Source organism: Sardina pilchardus, chromosome 5 (genome assembly GCF_963854185.1).
Source record: "Sardina pilchardus chromosome 5, fSarPil1.1, whole genome shotgun sequence".
In the NCBI taxonomy this organism is placed as follows: domain Eukaryota; kingdom Metazoa; phylum Chordata; class Actinopteri; order Clupeiformes; family Clupeidae; genus Sardina; species Sardina pilchardus.
In genome coordinates, this window is record NC_084998.1 from 26,715,122 (window position 1) to 26,734,988 (window position 19,867).

General features: G+C 45.7%; 1 protein-coding gene across 1 annotated transcript; it reads right to left on the bottom strand.

Moving 5' to 3' along the window:
• Window positions 1–2,061: 2,061 nt before the first annotated feature.
• On the bottom strand, window positions 2,062–4,978 carry fzd9a (frizzled class receptor 9a). The gene has a single exon (XM_062537122.1). It carries the CDS (start codon window positions 4,302–4,304, stop codon window positions 2,538–2,540), a length of 1,767 nt encoding a protein of 588 aa, XP_062393106.1. The 5' UTR covers window positions 4,305–4,978; the 3' UTR covers window positions 2,062–2,537.
• Window positions 4,979–19,867: the final 14,889 nt, after the last annotated feature.

Below are 19,867 nucleotides of genomic sequence, written 5' to 3' on the forward strand. Positions count from 1 at the left end.
GAGAAAGAGACAGACAGACAGAAAAAGGAGAAAGAGAAAAACAGAAGAGAGAGAAACAAGAGAGACAGAAAGGAAGCAAGAGTGGAAGAGAGAGAGGGGGAGCTGCCTAAGTGAGAGGTGAGGAGCTCAGGGGAGAAAAGCTTGTTGCATCACCCCCAAGCCCTGTTTACCTCCAGTCACCTGTCCTCAAAAGAAGGCTACAGCCTCACCTCAGCAGGAGGCAGGAGATGATGACTAAGGATGTGTGTATTGTTAGAATAGGATACAGCCTATAAGCTCTGCAGAAGATGATGACTAAGGATATAGGAAACAAATGAAACAAAAGAATCAAGAATCTGATAAACTGACAGTTTTTCTCTGTACATCATCTGAAAATACACCATTACAGTATCGACATAATGCAGCAATGCAACCATCATTAACGACAAAAGCTTTGAAATGCCCTCTGATGCCTTTAGTAACTACTAGCTTAGAGCAAAAGCCTGTCCTGTTCTAACTAAATGTTTTCAGAGGGAAAGACAACTGTGGTCCAGGCCCACAACAGGAGTTGAAGGTTTTAGCGCATTATCATTTACGCCTGTTAAAACTGTCCGCAGTGGGACTGGGCGCACTGCACAGCACACACACATGGCACCAGCCTGTTTCTGTCTCAATCGAGTGTTTATGCCTGCCACCGATGTGTAAACTTGAAAGCTAGCATGCATTAATTGAGCTTTATAGTGACTGGTACATGTGGTTTACGCACCACAGACTCGCAGCTATGGGCTCCAAGACAAACATGGCTTTTTATGGCCAAATGTAACAGTGGTTTTGGGTCCAAGGCACAGGCAGTGCCAAGCCATGGACAATGGCTGCCCTGGCAGCAGCCTGGGGGAGGAGGACAGCGGGGATGGAGAGAGAGAGAGGGGAGGGAGAGAGAGAGAGAGAGAGATACAGAGAGTGAGAGAGAGGTAAACATTCATGACTTTAAGTTGGAGTTCGGTGCAACATAAACAAATCTCATTGAAATGAGGGCGTGAGGTAATGTTTCCATGCTAATACATGGCCAGGGCTAAGCAACCATTTGGTGAAATTCATACATCATAGTTCATTTCATTTTATTTGGACAGATGGCAATGAAACCAATCCAATATTCAAACCTTTCTTGATGGGGGTCTCTGTGTGTGTTTGTGTGTGTGTGTGTGTGTGTATGGGGGGTATTAAACACACACAATTACACACACACACACACACACACACACACACACACACAAAGGAAACAATTCCTAAAAGCTGATTCACGGCTTACCATCCAAACTCCTCTTCCTGTCCACGCTCATGCTGGAATGCTATCGTGCTACGTTGGTTATTATTCTTCTTCCTGGGGCTGCCGACGTCTCAAAGGAAAATTAACATTTAGCATAACTACTAACACTCCAGTGTGAGGTCCGGCACTCATCCATGTGCCCATGACTAAACTAGCATTCATAAAAGCAGAAGAAAGGGGATGCGTGTGGGTTCCTTGTCATTACTGAGAACGATGGCGTGCGAAACGCATGTTTGAACAGTCGGGGCATTTAGTGTCGAAAAATGGGGGAACACAAAAACATTGATCTTACTGATCTCACACAAGTTCTCCTTGGTGAGCCTGGCCAGTTTTGAGATGACTGGTGTTCACATGACCGCTACATAGTCACTCATGCCAATCGCTGCAGTGCTGTGCAATTATGCAGTCGACTCTGAACACGTGTATGCTTCTGAAATCCCCTTACAATCCTTATCAAGTTACTCAAGGGTTGTTACAGTTGTTTTTTATGCACCTGGGTCATGAAGAACAAATAAGAGGTCTACACTATGAGCAAAGCAAATATCTTTGGGCATTCATTCTAAAATCCTATCTTCGAAGGACTAGGGCCCATTGGCTACTTTTAATTTCTTCTTGAATTGTGAGAAATTAGTATTTTTAAACCAAACATTTTAAAGAGACTACCAGAACACCCAAAAACAGAACACTAAATATAAAACACCAACATGCTCTGTACAGTGCTGACTTGAATGACTAAGGAAATAAAATCATGCACATACCACAATACATTACTGTATTTTATTTAGGAAAAATATGACTTCTTTAAAAACACTTTAGTTGTTTATATTCTTTCAGTACAAGTGCTCATATACAATACGATACAGTACATACAGCAAAACCTATTGGGGCCTGCACATAAATACTCAAAACAATAAGTTAACCAGCTGCTGGAGTCTGAAGGAGAACACACCAAACAAACATGAATACCTTATATACATTCTATTAACACCCCTATTCAATTGCCCAGCACAAACAAGCAGTCTATCAGATGATGCGCATACATATACTCCCTTTATGTCTGCCTATGGGTGATTTTCGCCGGCATTGATGTCTTTAGAGGACAAAAACAAACATGCTCCCTTCTTTTTGGCACTGGACACACAAGAACACGGAGGAAGCTTTTCCCACTCGGCGGTCAGACGTGCATGGGGCTCTCCAGGTAGGAGTCTGTTTTGGACATGCGCAGCCGCGGTCAGACGTGCGTGGGGCTCTCCAGGTAGGAGTCTGTTTTGGACATGTGCAGCGCCACGCCGGACGGCTTGTAGTAGCAGTGCGAGCTGCTGCAGCTGACGCTGTTGCAGGCCTTCCTGGAGCCGCGCGCGGGCAGCCGGCGGTGGCACAGGCCCTGCCAGGTCTGCAGCGTCTTGGGGCTCCACACCCACACGCCGCTGGTGATGCCCACCACCAGCGACATGAAGATCTTGACCATGAAGACGGCCACGGTGGGCACGGAGGCGTCCAGCGAGCAGTCCTCGCTCCGGCGGCCGGGGAAGGCCACGCACTTGCCCTCCATGGCCCGGTAGCGCCAGTAGTCCATGTTGAGGCGCTCGTAGAAGAGGCAGATGATGACGCAGGTGGCGGGCACCGTGTAGAGGATGGAGAAGACGCCGATCTTCACCATCAGCTTCTCCAGCTTCTCCGTGTTGGTGCCGCCCGTCTTCATCACCTTGCGGATGTGGAAGAGCGCCACGAAGCCCGTGAGGATGAAGGAGGTGCCCACCACCAGGTAGCAGGCCAGCGGCACCAGCACGAAGCTGGTCAGCGCCGTCACGTCCATGCTGCCCACGTAGCACAGGCCCGTCAGCTCGTCGCCGGCCACCTTCCTCATGGTGAGGATGACGATGGTCTTCATGGCCGGCAGGCCCCAGGCGGCCATGTGGAAGTAGGAGCTGTGCGCCTCGATGGCCTCGTGGCCCCACTTGCGTCCGGCGGCCAGGAACCAGGTGAGCGTCAGGATGACCCACCAGATGGAGCTGGCCATGCCAAAGTAGTAGAGGATGAGGAAGACGATGGTGCAGCCGGTGCTCTCCAGGCCCTCCTGGATGACGTAGAGCTCGCCGTTCTCGCGGTCGCAGGCGATGTTCTCGGCGCCGGCCACCGAGCGGATGATGAAGGCCACCGAGTAGACGTTGTAGCACATGGAGAGGAAGATGATGGGCCGCTCGGGGTACTGGAAGCGCTGCGGCTCCAGGAGGAAGGTGAGCACGGTGAAGGCGGTGGAGACGAAGCAGAGCGTGGACCACACGGCCATCCACACGAAGGCGAAGTCCTTGTCCTGGCGCGACCAGAAGACGTCCACGGTGGGCGCGCAGCGCGGCGCGCACGAGCGGCTCTTCTCCACGTACTGGAACTTCTCCTGGTTGGCGCACGAGCCCAGGCCGGGCGGAAGCCCCCCCACGCCCCCCGCCGCTCCGGTGCCGCCCGGCTGCCTGGGCCTGGGGGGCAGCGGCAGCATGCCCTCGCCCTTCTTGCCCTCGGGCTTGGTGTCGTTCTCGGGCGCCTCCATGCACAGGGAGTTGGGGTCGTTCTTGGTGGGCAGCCGCGAGCAGTCGAGCGAGTCGGGCCAGCCGAAGCTGAACTGCTCCATGACGGGCGAGCAGCGCTGGCGCGCCTGCTCACACATGGGCCGGCAGGCGGGGATGGTGTTGGACACCTGGTCGGCGCACATGGGCACGTAGAGCGAGCACAGGAAGAAGCGGAGGTGCACGTCGCAGCCGTACTCCACCAGGGGGGCGAACTCCTGCAGCTTGATGCCCGCCTCCACCTGACTCTCGTATTTCATGAAGTTGGGCATCCTCGTCATGTTATAGCCGATGCCCTGGCACATGGGGATGGTGATGGGCTCGCATTTTGCTGGTCGCCCTCGTTCGATGTCATAGGCTCCGATTTCCAGGGTTGATCCGACAATTACAAGCGGACACCAGAATAAAATCACAGTCCTCACATGTAAGTCCCCCATAGTGTTTCAAGACTAAATGGGATGATATAATTGTTACATACTGCATGACATGTTCTCCCTTAGCAAATGATGCATCTTTAGGGAAAAGATAACAATCACATCTGTCTGCAATTGAACATCAAGACTTGTAGCCTACTTGTGTGGTATAGCGGAATTAATGTTCCATGTGCCCGTCTGAGGTCTAGAATAGGGGGTGTTTATGTCCTTGACAAAAATGGCATATCCATGACAGGTACAAATCAATTAAAACGTTTAGTCCAGTTACGGAAGTTTGCAAATAGTAATAATCCTCTGTGTAATGCTTGTTCATGAAATTAAAAGAAACGAAAAAGTATAGACAGTTTCCAGATATTGATAATTTCGGACTACGGTGTTTCTGTAGTTTTTTTGCTGAAGCCGCGCTGGGACCACGTTGTATGGAGTAGCGAACGGGAAACCAATACAGCACCGGTAGCACGCATATTAAAATCGGTGGTCAAACAAAACAAGTCCTTATTGGCCGTTGAAGTCCTGCGATCCTTGGTTTCCGGCGAACATTTAGACAGCAACTCTTTAAAGTTCATCAGCAGACGATACTGACAAAATTCGTGCATAACATGCTGCCACAATTTCTCTAGTGTGCTCGGATAAACCAGCAGTGTACCCCTCTCGTTCCGTTCATAGCGCGAGGACTAACTTTCTCCTCTCCTCTCTGTGTATCTTCTGAAACAGGCGGAGTGTGCTGACGGACTTGTTTTGCCCCGCCTGTAATGTAATTCAATTCGATTTTTTATATATTTCTCGTACAGTCGCTTGAACAGTGAGCTCGAAGTACGATCCATTTGGGACTATCTTTATATTTCGGGGGAGGTGTGAATTTAAAGGTTTGCCCAATTCCATTATTGCGTGTCCGTAGCGCTTGGCTTGCATTGCTTCATATTAAAAAAAAAAAAAAACTGTTTTTAACACTCTTGGAGAATTAGGAAAATAGTCGTTTGCGTTTTATTCAGCGGACCAAGGATTAAGAGAGGGGACAGATTATTCGACTATTAGCCTAGTCTAAAGCTATTGTTTGGAATATGATCAGAAATATGTATTGGTGAGATGCTATACAGTTTAAGGTAATCTGTCAAGGCTTTAGATATGGCTTGCATATGGCCTAATCAGTTTACAGTGTTTTCCATTCTGTGTGGACTACGCATGAATGCCTGTCAGATCATAGGCTTACCTATTTCATGGCATAGACTACAAATAGTTGTTTATGTGCAGGGATGGGGAGAGTAAGACAGTAAAAATGTGAGTTTTTTTAAAATCAAATAAAACAAATAGCCTACATAGTGATATATAGGGCATTTAAAGTGTTCTTGTTGATCCAAATACCCAACAATATACACCATGGAGTCCTTAATTGATCATAAAACGTCTACTGTTTTAAACAATGGTTTGTCATGTTTATGACTTCAATGACTGAAAGAATGGAGTGATACTGTTCCCATCTAGTGGCCAGACAACAAGTAGCACCTCCATGACACTATCTGACCATTTGTACCATCAGTCATTCACAGTATCAGCAAGTACACATTCATTTCCATCATATTCATGCTCTTTTCTTGTCATGCATGTCTTTTGTTCCCTATGTTGGATAAATTGGTATGTGCTCTTCCCTGGTATATGTCCTAGACTATATACACTGTTTTAAATATTTAGAATGGTCCAAATTCTATTTAAGATAAAACATTTAGTCAAATCAATTATGTTGTAGTACGACAACACTATGGTTTCATTTTCCAATAGACCACCATCACTCTAATTGGCCTCGTCTGTCACAGAAAAAGTACATGTAGTAACCTGTCCATGTCAGTGTCATCTTACCCACCCTCACACACAATGCAGGTGCCCCTCCTCCAGAGGCTTCCAGAACGCTCTGGCGGCTCACTCCCTAATGGGCCGATGGGACCTGATTCTGGGGCCGTCAGGTTCAGGGCAGGGGTGGTGGTGGTGGTGGTGGTGGTGGTGGTGGTGGTGGGGGACAGTTGCACCTGCTCCTCTCCCATCACCACTGTCCTTCCCAGTCTCTGTCCATTCTCATGCAAAGCAGTGAGGGACAGGAGAGCACAGTCCCCTGAGTCTGGCTGTGTGGGAGAGAGTACCCAAGAGTCACCCCCCCACCCCCCTTCAACAAAACACACAGTGGCCAGCCAAGCACTCCAGAGGTATGCCTAACTTGTCACATTCCCACAAAATCTCCAAATCCGAGATCAGCTCCCTGTGTTTTTTTTGTCGTCTCCAACCACCACTCCCCCTCCTCCTCCTCCTCCTCCACCTCCTCCTCCACCTCCTCCCCCAACAGGTCAATTTCCTGCTCATATAAATGAAATAGGATCCCTTTTGGCGGGTGTTTTTGTTTTGGCGCAGGGAGCTGTTTAAGCAGCGTTTTCCACCTATTCCACCACAAGTCTCCCTCAGCCCACTATGAAAGGGCCCATTCTTTGTGCCTGCTGAATGGGGGAGAGACTTTTAAAAAAGGAAGAAACCGCATCTACAAGAGCAATCAGTCAAAGTTACAATTGTAGGCATGAGGAGGACGGCCCGAGACAGGTTTTTTTTTTTTTTTTTGCTTTTTTTTCCACGAACACGAGTGTGTTATTGAACTTCCAGGCATCTTCTCGGTGGACTCGTTAACCTGAATAGCCAGAGAAGCGCACGAAGAAACGAAAAGGGGAAAGCAGGGAGCAGCAGAGGTTCCGTCTTGGCAACGCAAGCGGTCACTACACGGGCAGCCCAAGCAGAGCTGGACATGTCCCCGCACTGGCGAGCTCCGGGGGAGGTGAAGCAGAGTGTTCTGCTGTCGTGGGAGACGCGTTGGTAGGCTGGAAACAGCTGCCTTTAAAAAACACTCCACGCGACAAGTTCCAAATAACACAGTCATAACTTGGCGGTCGTCTCTGTGAAAACAAGTGGGCCTGTTTACTTGGCTGCGAGCAGAACTGTTAAACGCGTTGTATCTTACCAGTAGTTTCACCTCACGCTTCTTGCAACACTTCGTCTCTGAGACTGACACTCACTGGGTGTGCTAAACCTCAATGCATTACTTCACAGCAACCCTTAAGCTGTTTACAGTAATTTCCCACATATAAGCTGCATTGTGTATAAGCTGCAGGACAGTGTTCTATGCCAGTTAAAAGAAACAAAACCATATTAACACCATATTAACTGCTCCCCTGTATTAACCTCATAGCTGAAGACATTTTGCAAAATCAATGTATAAGCTGTGGCTAATAGGCGGGAAATTACGGTATAACAGCCCCAGAGGCCTCGAGCAGTTCATATCTCTCTCAACATTGTGTGACCAACTCACTCACACCCAAGCCAGACAAGGGCAGTTCACTGTGTCAGTGGTAGTCAGCTTGGGACAAAAACAAGGGCCGTGTAAGCGGAGTGTCCAATGTTGTCCTTGCGGAAACACATCTGCATTCTCAATCAGGTTGGTGTGGCGGCCCAGTGACCCTCACGGACGTGTGTGTGTGTGTGTGTGTGTGTGTGTGAGAGAGCACTGCACCGCTTGTTCATGAATGCTCCTTTTTCTAGAGCCGCTGCTAAGAGGCCTGTGTCTCCACCCGCGACTGACTCCAGTTCTCAGAGCAGGATTCTGGCACCCGCCAGCATCAGTCAGCCATGTCCAAACTATGAACAGAATGTGTGATGCCAAGGAAAGCAAATGCTTGCAGGAATTTAAAAAAATAAATGGCTAGAGTTATTGCATGGACCTTTTGTGAAATGCACCCCCCCCTTCCCCTCCCCACCCCGGAGAAGAAAAAAAAAACGCCATACCTCTCTTTCCTCTGTGTGCCTGCCCAAATCAAGCTCCCTGGACATAAAAATGGAGAACGTTTCAGATTTACACAAACTGAAACGGGCGATCCCACTTCCCTAATCCCTAGGCGAACTCGTGCAAAGAATTTCATTTAGACTTCCCAGGTTTTGTTGATGCAAGCCTAACTCTTTGGATAAGCACTAGCTCTTCACATGTCTGAGTATGCGTGAGTGAATGTGTGTCAAAGAAACACACACACACACACACACACACACACACACACACATAAACAGACACACACACAAACACACACACACACACACACACACACACACACACACACATAAACAGATACACACACAAACACATACATACACACACACACACGCAGACACCCACACACACACACATACATTTTGCCCATACATCCCTTTTCTAATGGGAGCAGATTGACAGACAGCAGCGGTGGCGGCGTACAGCTGCAGCGGCCGAGCCAAGCCGAGCGGAGCGAGAGAGTCCAGTCCTGTCCAGCAGTGAGCGCATAGTGCGGATGCCTGGCAATCTAAAGAGACCTCGCATTTCCACGTATTCCCATGCTTGGAGAGCGCCAAAGGAGCGGCACGCCTTCGCCGTGCCCTTTGAACCACGGGAGAAGAACATTCCAGGCCTGCAAGTGTTCCACAGGGGAACGGGCAGTCTCACCAAGTCCCGGCATGGTTACACCACCCGCCTCTTGACTGGCATCTCAGCGAGGGACCTCATCCGTCTTCCCAGAAGTCCTGTCAGGCCCGTGCCTTATGCAGCACACTGTGTCCAATGGCGTATGTAGGGCGACGGCCATTACACCCAGCGTCCTCCAAGTAAAACGTTTTCCTTTTGTTTTTTTGGTCCAGGCCAGTGTGTGTTGTCAGTACTTTGGTTAATAAGAGGGGAGCATGAAATCATTTCAGCGGGGTTCAAATAAATAACGTGAGCAGGGTCCAGTACAAGCAAACACCGTCCACAGGGGAAAAGAGAGGGAGAGAGAGAGAGAGAGAGAGAGAGAGAGAGACTGCGGGGCCTGTCCGTACTGTACAATCATGGAATCCTTTACCCCGTCCGGACTGTGAAGAGCTGACAAATGAGCCCAGTTAGTGCTAAATGGCCCTGTGCTGGTGCCAGCGTTGTCTGTCTGTCACCACCTCTGGCATGGGGCGGTCAGTGCAGTCCAAGTGCTGTCCAAATGCCCGCGCAGAGCAGACAGTGGATATTTATGCGCCGGAGTGAGATTACAGCTCAAATTGGTTCTTTGTGTGAGCCGGGTGTGGGCAGAGAGACATCAGCAGTTGTTTATTTAAAGAGACGGAGGAGACTTTGCGAGACTCTGCGAGAGAACGATTACCAGTCTCTTATAGCTAGAACAATGTCCACACAGTCCTTGAATCTCAATATAGGAGCTGACGAATTCAAGAGGGACAGATGTGCTGAAGGGTTTTTAGTTTGGGCGAACGGCACGAGTCCTGCCTGCTATACAGCACATCTCATGCCAATCAAATATTGTAAGAATGGAGCGGTTGGCACGCAAGCCCTCCCCAAAAATAAAGTTGAAATTAAACTCCGCACACCGTTAACAGTTACAGGGAATGTTGACATTGGACTTTTCATCACGAAACACTTTTATTAAATGATCTCTAAATAATTTACTGCGGATGAGGATAATCTTTGGGACTCCACAGCTGTTGCCCGGCTGGTGGAGTGCAACTGACAAGCGCTCGATGGAACATTCATGTGTAGTACTAGTAAGCAGCCCACAGCAGCTTTTGGAATAACACATGAATACATATCAGCATGTTGCTGTGCATCTGATTAGTATGTTGCATGTGTGTGACATTTGAAACTGATTTGGGTGTATCTACTCTACTTGGATGTATACACACACGCATGGCCCTTGAAATATAATTGACGTCCTGTATGTGTAAGTCGGTTTGGATAAAAGCATCTGCCAAGTGCAATGTAAATGTAAAATGTAAATGGATAGACGAGGTAAACAGAAATGCACTGGCCATACTGTACTCGTGGTGGTAGTTCCACCATCTTTTACTCGTGAAAATCAAATCCCAGGCTCGTAGGCTGCCCCCACCCAGTTCCCCCAGCTTGGGTTTCCAATAAGTCAGGCCCGTCAGGTCGGCCCTATTAATATTGTGCGGACGGACAGAGGCATCAGGTGGCATCCGCCTGGCACCGGCTCCGAGGGGTGTGGCAGAGCCGCGCAGGGACAGGCGGCGGTGACAAACTGCCAGAAATGTGTCACGCAGGACGGCCTTCCCCTGGCCAGGCAGGCTGTCAAGAGGGGGGATTTACGAGAGGGCGCTGGGTAGCGGAGCTGGCCTTCAGGCTGGGCGCTGGGTAGAGGAGCTGGCCTTCAGGCTGGGCGCTGGGTAGCGGAGCTGGCCTTCAGGCTGGGCGCTGGGTAGCGGAGCTGGCCTTCAGGCTGGGCGCTGGGTAGAGGAGCTGGCCTTCAGGCTGGGCGCTGGGTAGCGGAGCTGGCCTTCAGGCTGGGCGCTGGGTAGCGGTGCCCGCAGAGGCAGAGCCAAACAGTCGAGCTTCAAAACAGAGCAGCTTTAATTTGAACAAAGCATAAAAAAAAAACGTTTGCCTGTTTTCTCGTATAGGGTACATACAGTGTAAAAGAAAACCAAGGTGTGTTCATGGAAGACTGGAAATGAATTTGGTGGATCCATTTTACACAATTCACAACTTACTTATCTAAAGAATAAAGATGGAAGACCTCAGGAAATATGTTCCTTCCGGGAGTGGCTTTCCTGGAGTTACCCTTCAAGGTTACAATGTACAAATGTAGCATTTAGTATCATGCAGAAATAGTCCACATTCAACGGCTCTAACTGAAAGTGCGGGTTCCCTTTTGGCCTGTCAGTCACACACCCAGAGTATGCCCCCTCACTCTCCGCCACTCACCTCTGAAATTCCATAACTCCAGAATGGCACATCTGCCCAAACCCCTTTCCTACCGCAGCCTTCCAGTTGGCATCCCCCTACTTACACTCTATCAAACACACACACACACACACACACACACACACACACACACGCACACACACACACCACACACACACACACACAAACGCACGCCTGCACGCACTCACACACACACATGTACACACACTCCTGTTCGCACCAGCGGTACTCTTGCATAAACATAAGGAGCTCCTTCGCATAGAGCTCTGATTCTTCTCTTTCACTTACAGAAGGGAAAAAAAGAAATCTAGAAATGGTCATTTCTGGCAGTGTTGCGTTAGGCTTCACAATGTCAGTCCTTGTTCTTGTAAATGGCGTTCTTACCTTTGTAGCGTTATGATGAAAGGTGAGGACAACCGTCATTGTACCGCCTGTGCTGATGACACAGGTGAAGTGTGTGCATGTGTGTGTGTGTGTGTGTGTCTCTCTCTCTCTCTCTCTCTCTCTAAGTGTAATGATGTAAGTTAATGCCTTTTGATTTTACCTTCACTATTAAGTAAATTGCAGACGACCTATTTAAGGAAAACTTACTGTTGGCCGAAAGAATGTGGTGAAATGAAAATAAATGGAAAAAGTTTTCTGCCAAACCAAGCCTTGAGTAATTTGTCAATTATCTTGTTCATTTAACTGTAATTTAACATTTAACTATTTTCTGGACCCAAAGATTCACACGCCTCTCTGGTGGGCTATTGCTGGTAGTCTACATGAACAATTCCACAGTAGTAGCACGTTTACGTCCAATTGTGACCTCAAGATAAACTTTTGATAATGACACAAACATTTCCTGTGAAACTTGTCTTGGCATCACTCATGGTCGCATGCGTATTCATTTGCAACGGAACAGCAGTTAACAGTTCAATTGCTAACAAATAACAGCACCTACGTAAGTGACCTTCTGTCTGCTGTCCAAGGAATGCGTTCGGGAAATAACTACGAATAAAAATGTTCACCTGAGTGAGTTGAGGCTTACTAAAAAGCACTAATTGCTAGATTAAAATAGCAAAATATCAATGAAATGTTAATTAATTATAGCATGTAGACCATGCCTTTTAAAGTGACAACCTATGTGCTTAGGAGATCAGGAGATTTCTGCTGTTCCAATACGATCTCAGGGGCTTTGAGATTGCACTGACAGAGAGGCAACATCATCCTCATGTTTTGCCAGGGCAAGCCTGAGATGAGTGAGATAGCGCCGTGTCATCTGACTGTAGCGATGGTATCTCACATTTAGATGCCTGCAGAGGGCCCAACTCCCAGGGCCAGCCCCTTCTCTGGTAGCATGCTACCAGGCAGTCAGCCTCTCCTTTGTGCTCTGGAGTCACGAAGCACGCTGATACAACCCAGCCCAGTCCATGTGTTGGTCACCATCACTGTGTGTGGGTCATTATGAGGGGAAAGGTTTTTTTATAAAGGGCTGCACTCTTCTGTAGAGTTCTGTAGAGTTTGTGACGAGATATCTCATGTCACTTTTAGTCATTTCACAGCTATGACACTGCAGATTACATAGTGAACATACTGTAGTGCATCCTCAACAGCAGAGCTATGCATATGAAAACAATATTGACATTTGGTCCCACTTCTATCAATATGACACTGATTCAAAAGCTACAGCTGATGTGCATGGATTTCACTCACTCTTAAATCACACATCAAAGTAGTTTTTACTTATCAAAGTAGTTTATCCATATTTTGCCTTGCCTGACCATCCGGACCAAGATGTATTTGGATTAAAAAATGAACATTTGTTGAGCACATTTCCATAATTCATGTTTAAATCAGTTATGGGCATACCATAAAAAAAATCCCACGCAGTGGAAATCTTCCCCAAGAGCATAATGTTGTTTCTCAGCATAGGCACCAATAAAATGCATTTCTGCACATTATGTATGACACTAATAGCTGTAATTTGGTCACAACAGCACTTGGGCAGATATAGCCGCAATAATTACTCCACTGTAAGTAAATGACCCCTCGAGAAAGGTTACATCAGACAAAGCACACATTCACACGCAGCCAGCACAAGGAGAACACTCTAAAGCTACAGGGGGCGTTTAAAGGCAGTAAGAGTACATTAATTACCACAGAGCCGCGGCTCAAGGGCCACTACAATAGGACCACGAGAGTGATATATGTGTAAAGTGATGGAAACAGACCTGAGGCAGAGGGTTGCTAACTGGAGTGGGGAAACATGCACAGAATTGCATTCGAGTGGGGGAAAGAACAAATACTCCCAGGTGGCCTCTTAACGGTTTGCAGGGTACATTGTTTTTCTGGCAGTGCGCGTGGTTCAGAGGTTGAGGTGAGGACTGTGTGCATTATTTTGCAAAAGTTGCTCCATGGATCCCACGAATTGACTGCTCTAATGAGCCCCCAGTAACCACCAAGATTAGTCTCCGGTTTGTCATTATCTTTTTTTTTTTTTTGATGGAATGTACTGTTTATTTTTAGGCTGTTTTGCTTTTGTTACTCAAATCGCTGTCACTGTCAAATTTGTACGTTTTCAATAAACACAGATAACGAGAGAACAGTGATCCGAACAAGTGACTGATTCTCAATTATCTTTCAAGACTCGTTTTGTCTACATCTGTCTCCTCATTCGTCTCTCTCTCTCTCTCTCTCTCTCTCTCTCTCTGCTGCACACCTTTGCGTCTCTCACTCTGCTCTATTTCATTCACAATAAACAGGGGCGCCAGCTCGTCTGAAGCCTGCCATGGGGCATCTTACTACCTCCCCACCTCCGTGCGCCAGTACAAACACCTCAGCGGTGAGCGGGCAGCGCTGTTTACCATTGACAAAGCCGCACTGTGCCCATAGGGCTGCCCCATCTACGCCGGACCCGTCCAAAAGAAACCTGTCCTTGAAATATGATTGTCCGAGAGCGGAAAAATGTCTCCCCGCTTCAGAAACCGTATTAGAATTAGTCGAGGAAAAACATTAGGAAAAGCTGAGCTGTCAAATGTGTTAGTAATTATACAGTGGCCTGGAGTGAGGGGCGGAGGGGGGGGGGAAATGGCGCTCTTACTTTATATGCAAGGAGAGATGTTTAACAAAAACACCAGCAGTTTTACTGCACCCCCTTGAGCGCTCCCCTCTCTCCCTAATATGGAGGAAAATATTCTTTCCCACTCTCTTTGAAAAAGATAGTCTCTTCTGCTTATTAGGTCCATATTCGCCTACATTCTTCTAGTCTATAGTCTTCTAGTGCAGCAGGCAGTTAGAGGAGAGGTGTACTGTATCTCACAGAGCCCGGGAACAGAAATGACAAGATCACCGAAATGTGAAACAGAAAACCCCCTGATTAACCAGAAGAAGTGAGAAGTGAAGTGTGAACTATCACCAACTGTCACATTGTTAACAATGTCAGCTACAGGAAGGCGATAAACAAAAGTCATTCTCTAGCTGCTGCTAACCCTTACTCAGGTCAGACCTTTAGAGAAGGTGGCAGAGAGAGAGAGAGAGAGAGAGAGAGAGAGAGAGAGAGAGAGAGAGAGAGAGAGAGAGAGAGAGAGAGAGAGAGAGAGAGAGAGAGAGAGAGAGAGAGAGAGAGAGAGAGAGAGAGAGAGAGAGAGAGAGAGAGAGAGAGAGAGGGACTCGGCTTCAGCCAAATGGTCTCCATGGTTCGTGGCGGCTACTCAAACGACAGATCAAACATCTAAAAGGCCGCGTGTCTGTCAGCACTGTCCTCAGATTGAACTATATGCACGCAACCCAGCACACACACAAGTGCTCACGCTCATAAAACCCCCTAGCCGGTGCTAATCTTAGCAATTCCACTGGACCTCAGTTTGATTTGCCATCATCGCTCGAATATATTTAAACATATCTCTCCACTTAACACCCCGAGACGACATCATCCAGCACTTGTCAGGACAGAAGCGCCGGCGCTTCACAGAGCAGCGGGCCTCTGTAGAGCTGACCTGGGGGTTTACTGAAAACTTTCCACTGAAAGCTGGAGGGGCAAAACAATATCTACTTGTATGAATTGAATGTAAAAAAAAACTAAACAAAAAAACAATAACACTTCCGCTGAGGTCAGGGTCAAGGTCATTATCAAGGTCATGATCAATATTCTCCTTCAACTTCCCCTCAGGAGAGAGAGAGGAGAATGAGGTAATAGGTAATAGTTTGGGTCTAGTAGGAGGTTTTCACCTGAGTTTGCTAGTCTGTCATTTTTCTGAAAGCCAGATGACATCAACATCATCTCCAGCAATGGGTGGCCTGACCGATCCTGCTCGCCTGTATGCTCGGAGGAAGTTGGTTTTATCCCGTCTGAAATCGGCTCTATCTTCTCCATCTCCGTCCATCTCCTCCCTGCCTGTGTTCCGCACGGCGCAGGTACACAGCTGAGCTCTTTGTTTCCAGTCTTATCCTGTCATTCCATCTCCAGGCCCTATCAGCACTGCTCGCCCGGGCACAGGTCTGTGTATACAAACAAGTCCGTGCTGTCTCCACGATCGCAGTCTAAACATGTTTTGCTCCGTCCGTCCCCGTCTGGTCTCCCCTGAGCAGACGTTACATGACTCTTTCTATTCTTCATAAACTGATGACCCATTTAAAAAAAGCCAGATGTGCAATTTCAATTTCAATTTAATGTCGCTTATAGAGCGCCAATACATTACACATGTCTCAAGGCGCTTTACAGAGTGTTAGACATTCAAAGAGAGCCCATGAGTAACAGGGGCAAGGAAAAACTCCCTAGAATTGGAGATACATTTAGGAAGAAACCTCAGACAGACCCACGACTCAAGGGCCCAACCCATCTGCCTTGCGTCAGTTACAGTACAGTCATTTGTAGTTTGAAAGTTACAATGAGAATGAACGTTCAAATAGTCCAGTGTAGGGAATAAATTGTCCATTAGTTATTTCGGAAGGTGATGGGTCGCTGAGATCCGAGGGCCAAAGATTCGGGCAGGGAACCACAGCAGGCGATGGTAGGGCAGTCATAGGGATGTGACTTCAGGTGTGATGAGGGACAGGCACAGAGATGGTTGATGGCTGGTAATGGTTTACCTCACAGGTGAGGTATAGGGGAAAGGGAAGAGAAATAGAGTGTGTTAGTATTACTGTAAGTCATATTAAGTATTAATAAGTATATCAATGGTGATATAAATGGTTATACTATAGAGGGTTTACAAAACGCTTTTACACACCTCTTTCGTGCACACAGGCACAATACGGCAAATCAAATTAAATAGGATAGAAATTTAAATCTCCCTTTTAAAAAAATGCCTACTGATGCTGGTTTTGAGGTGGGGAGGGAATTCCTTCAGACATTTATAACTCCTGAAAACACATCAGTCTTGAGACTGCAAAACCCCAAAAGTCAATGGAAGAACAAAAATTAACTAAGAAATAAAAACCTTTCTGATGAATCATTGTAAAAACTGCTAAGAATTCAGAAATATTGAGTGGGCCATCTCACGATCTGCGACCACTAACACAAATACACTGTGGGCTGTTTCCTTCCTTTTCACATGTTAGTTCAAGTAGTCTGAGGCCAGGCGAAGCCTCTCAAGGGTCTCCTATCCGGCCCTCTGCATCACGGTCCACTGTAACTGAAATCCCACTACCCACCTACCCAGGTTACCATTCTGCAGCAGGAGAAAATTGAGGTAACACCAAAGGGCAGCACTGGCTTGTCCGGTAGGCTACTGGACAGAAGATGAGGTGTGTATTATCTGACCTCTGCTGATCAGCAAGGTCACACCCAGAATATTGAGCTACTGTAAATGAAAATTCAGCCATATTACAGTTTGTGTCACATTGTGAGATTGCTGACAGGAATCAGGAATCTACGTGTGTCATGAAGTGACATTCACTGCTGCAACTGAGATCACTTTTGTCATATGAGAATATAGCAATGTTTTTTGTTATATCCAGATGAAAACAGATTTGTATTGGGCTATGTGTGCTTGTATGGAATATGAAATTATAATTTATGTGGAAATGATTATTTCCACAAACATTTGGCTTTACAAGATGTACAAACCACTTAATGTCCCACTCAGCTTAAGTGCTTTGTCATAACACAGCGCAAGAGAAAATGAAGAACAGACATATGAAACAAATGGGCAAATAAAGATGAAATATAGCACACAGTAAATAAGCAATAAAAAGACAGTCACTCTGTGCCAATATGGACTCCCCTGAGGGCGAGGGGAAGTTTTACCACCACAGTGTATCATCATAACCAGCCAGTTGATATCTATGCCTAGATTCATGATTGAACATTTTGGTTAGTGGCGCCATACTTCAATTAGCAATGGACAGATGAAGTCAGTATTGTGTCATTATGAAAAATTATGAAAATATTAAATATAAATGAATTCATTTTCCTAACTGTACAGCCAGATATGAGTCCAACAAACATACAAACGGCCAACTAAGTGTGTGACAAATGAGAGGAAAGTGGTTACTGATTTAGCCAAACCAATTTTGCCAAATTTAGCTAACTTTTCCTGTCACATTCATCAGAAAATTATGCTGCAAAAACAAGTCATTAGTTTACGTCTCCTCTGCCCTGTTAAGCCTAACTCTGTGCTCACACTGCCCTCTACTGGTGAAAGGATTAACTTGCAACATATCCTCAAAAGGAAATACCAATGCATTTCTGAAGGCAGGAAATCAATAAATATTTAGGCAGAGTAAACAAATAACACTTCATTTTCAAACTGCCGCAATAGTGTCATGTTGTCTTTCACAGATATGTTGTCTTTTATTTTATTGAAATAGAAAATAAATGGAATTCCATTTCTCTCCTGCAATGAGGGAGGTCATGTTGTTTCTTTCTTTTTTTTTAAAATTTCCCATTGGGGATCAATAAAGTATCTATCTATCTATCTATCTATCTATCTATCTATCTATCATTAAAGGAAAAGTTTTAGATGGTCCTCTATAGTTGTTCATTCTGTGTGCACTCAAATAGCTATACAGCTCTTTCTCAGATTGAGCCTCAGTGCTCAAGTGCCTTAGATTGGGCTTTACACTCCTACAATGACGCATCTGGTGATATAGATCCAAACTGGTGGCCAATAGATCACCACAAATTCATATACAGCTACAATTTTCAAAAAATCAGAGTGAAAACCAAAACATCAGTCAAATCTGTGGTTCATTTCAGCACTTTTATTCATACAAAACTGTCAAACAAATTATTCCAAACCACAAGATAACAACGGTATATAATGATCATGTTTGTCAAAAATATAGAATTTGTCAGAATTATAAATCCTATAAGCTTGCATTGTAGACCTCAGAATCAACTCAGCATAAAGCCCATGGCTCAGGCTCAGGCTCAGACTCTACCCGGCAATTCTATAGCCACAAGAAAGCAGTGCTGCAACATGCAAATCAACAATCAATGAATGCAAACAATGCTAACACATCCCGGGTTTAAATGGCATTGAACACTGTCTAATTATTATTATAATTATTTATTATTACTATTATCGTTATTATTATTATTATTACTATTATTATTATTATTATTATCAATACCATTTAACTATCAGAAAAAGTGAGACAACATAAACACAAGATATACCAAAAGGAGCCATTCCAAGTGTTTTAGAGGGATCTAGAATAATGCTAACTCTCCCATTTGCTTGCATGCATCTTCATTTCTGCTTAGCCCCATATACTTTTAATAACAGCATGGACACACATCCTACAACATACTGCCTTGTCTAATATTGATTAGATTTAGATTTTACTCTTGTTTTTTTTAATCACTGCACTCACAGACATTGGATTAGCTTTAAGTACTTTGAGGTTAGAATAGTATTTCTATTTTGAGGTTACTCGAGACAATCCACAAAATTTTGACTAAAATTTATACTTGGCTTTCACTTTTTTTGAGATCACACAGCACAGACGGCAGAGTAACTACATAATTTGGCACATAAACAATACATTATAAAGGCATCCCAGTAATTTTAGGCAAATCACATTACAGGTATTTGGAGCAGCTATTTTACTTATGAGGCCTTCAATCGTTCTGTGCAGTATAATGTATCTGCCTTGAATGTACAGTAGATTGTGTGATCGACTTTTGATTTCATTTGCAATACTACTTTGTAACGTTGAGTGGAATAGATTAGATTTGGTTGCCACACCAAGCACTAACCCGGACAACTGCTTTGATCAATCCATAAAAGTTTTCCACAAGAGAAATTTGAAAACAAACAAACAAACAAACAAACAAACAGAACACTTGCAGTGATCCAGTTTTGAAAAAAGTGACCAAGCTCATGCTTCAAGCTTCGACGCTCTCTGGTATGCATTGTCCTCTGAGCTTAAATGAAACTGGTGCATTTTTGGGGGAAGCGCTTCCTGTAAACAAGGTCTTCTCAGACACTCGCTGGGTGTCTTTACTTTAATCCTAGTGATTATGACGCCAGACAAGAATGAAGAATGTGAGGAATGAACCACAAAGACCAAATCCAACAGTTTCATTCCTCAAAATAAAAAATAAAAATCTGTAGTCATAATAAAGATTTCTGCATCCATGTGTGCTGAACAACCTACAAAACAAAACAAATAAACTAGCCTGTTTCTCTTTTGCGTTGTACTATAACTGTAAGAGTTACCTACAGTATATGCCCTCCACCTATAAGTTACATTCACCTCAGGCATACTTGGACAGGAGCCATGTTTTTGCCATGGTGCATTCCAGTGAATAGACAGATTTGAGTGCATCTCCATTCGGGCAAACATTGGATCATACATTCATCATCTATAAAACACACTAGACAAA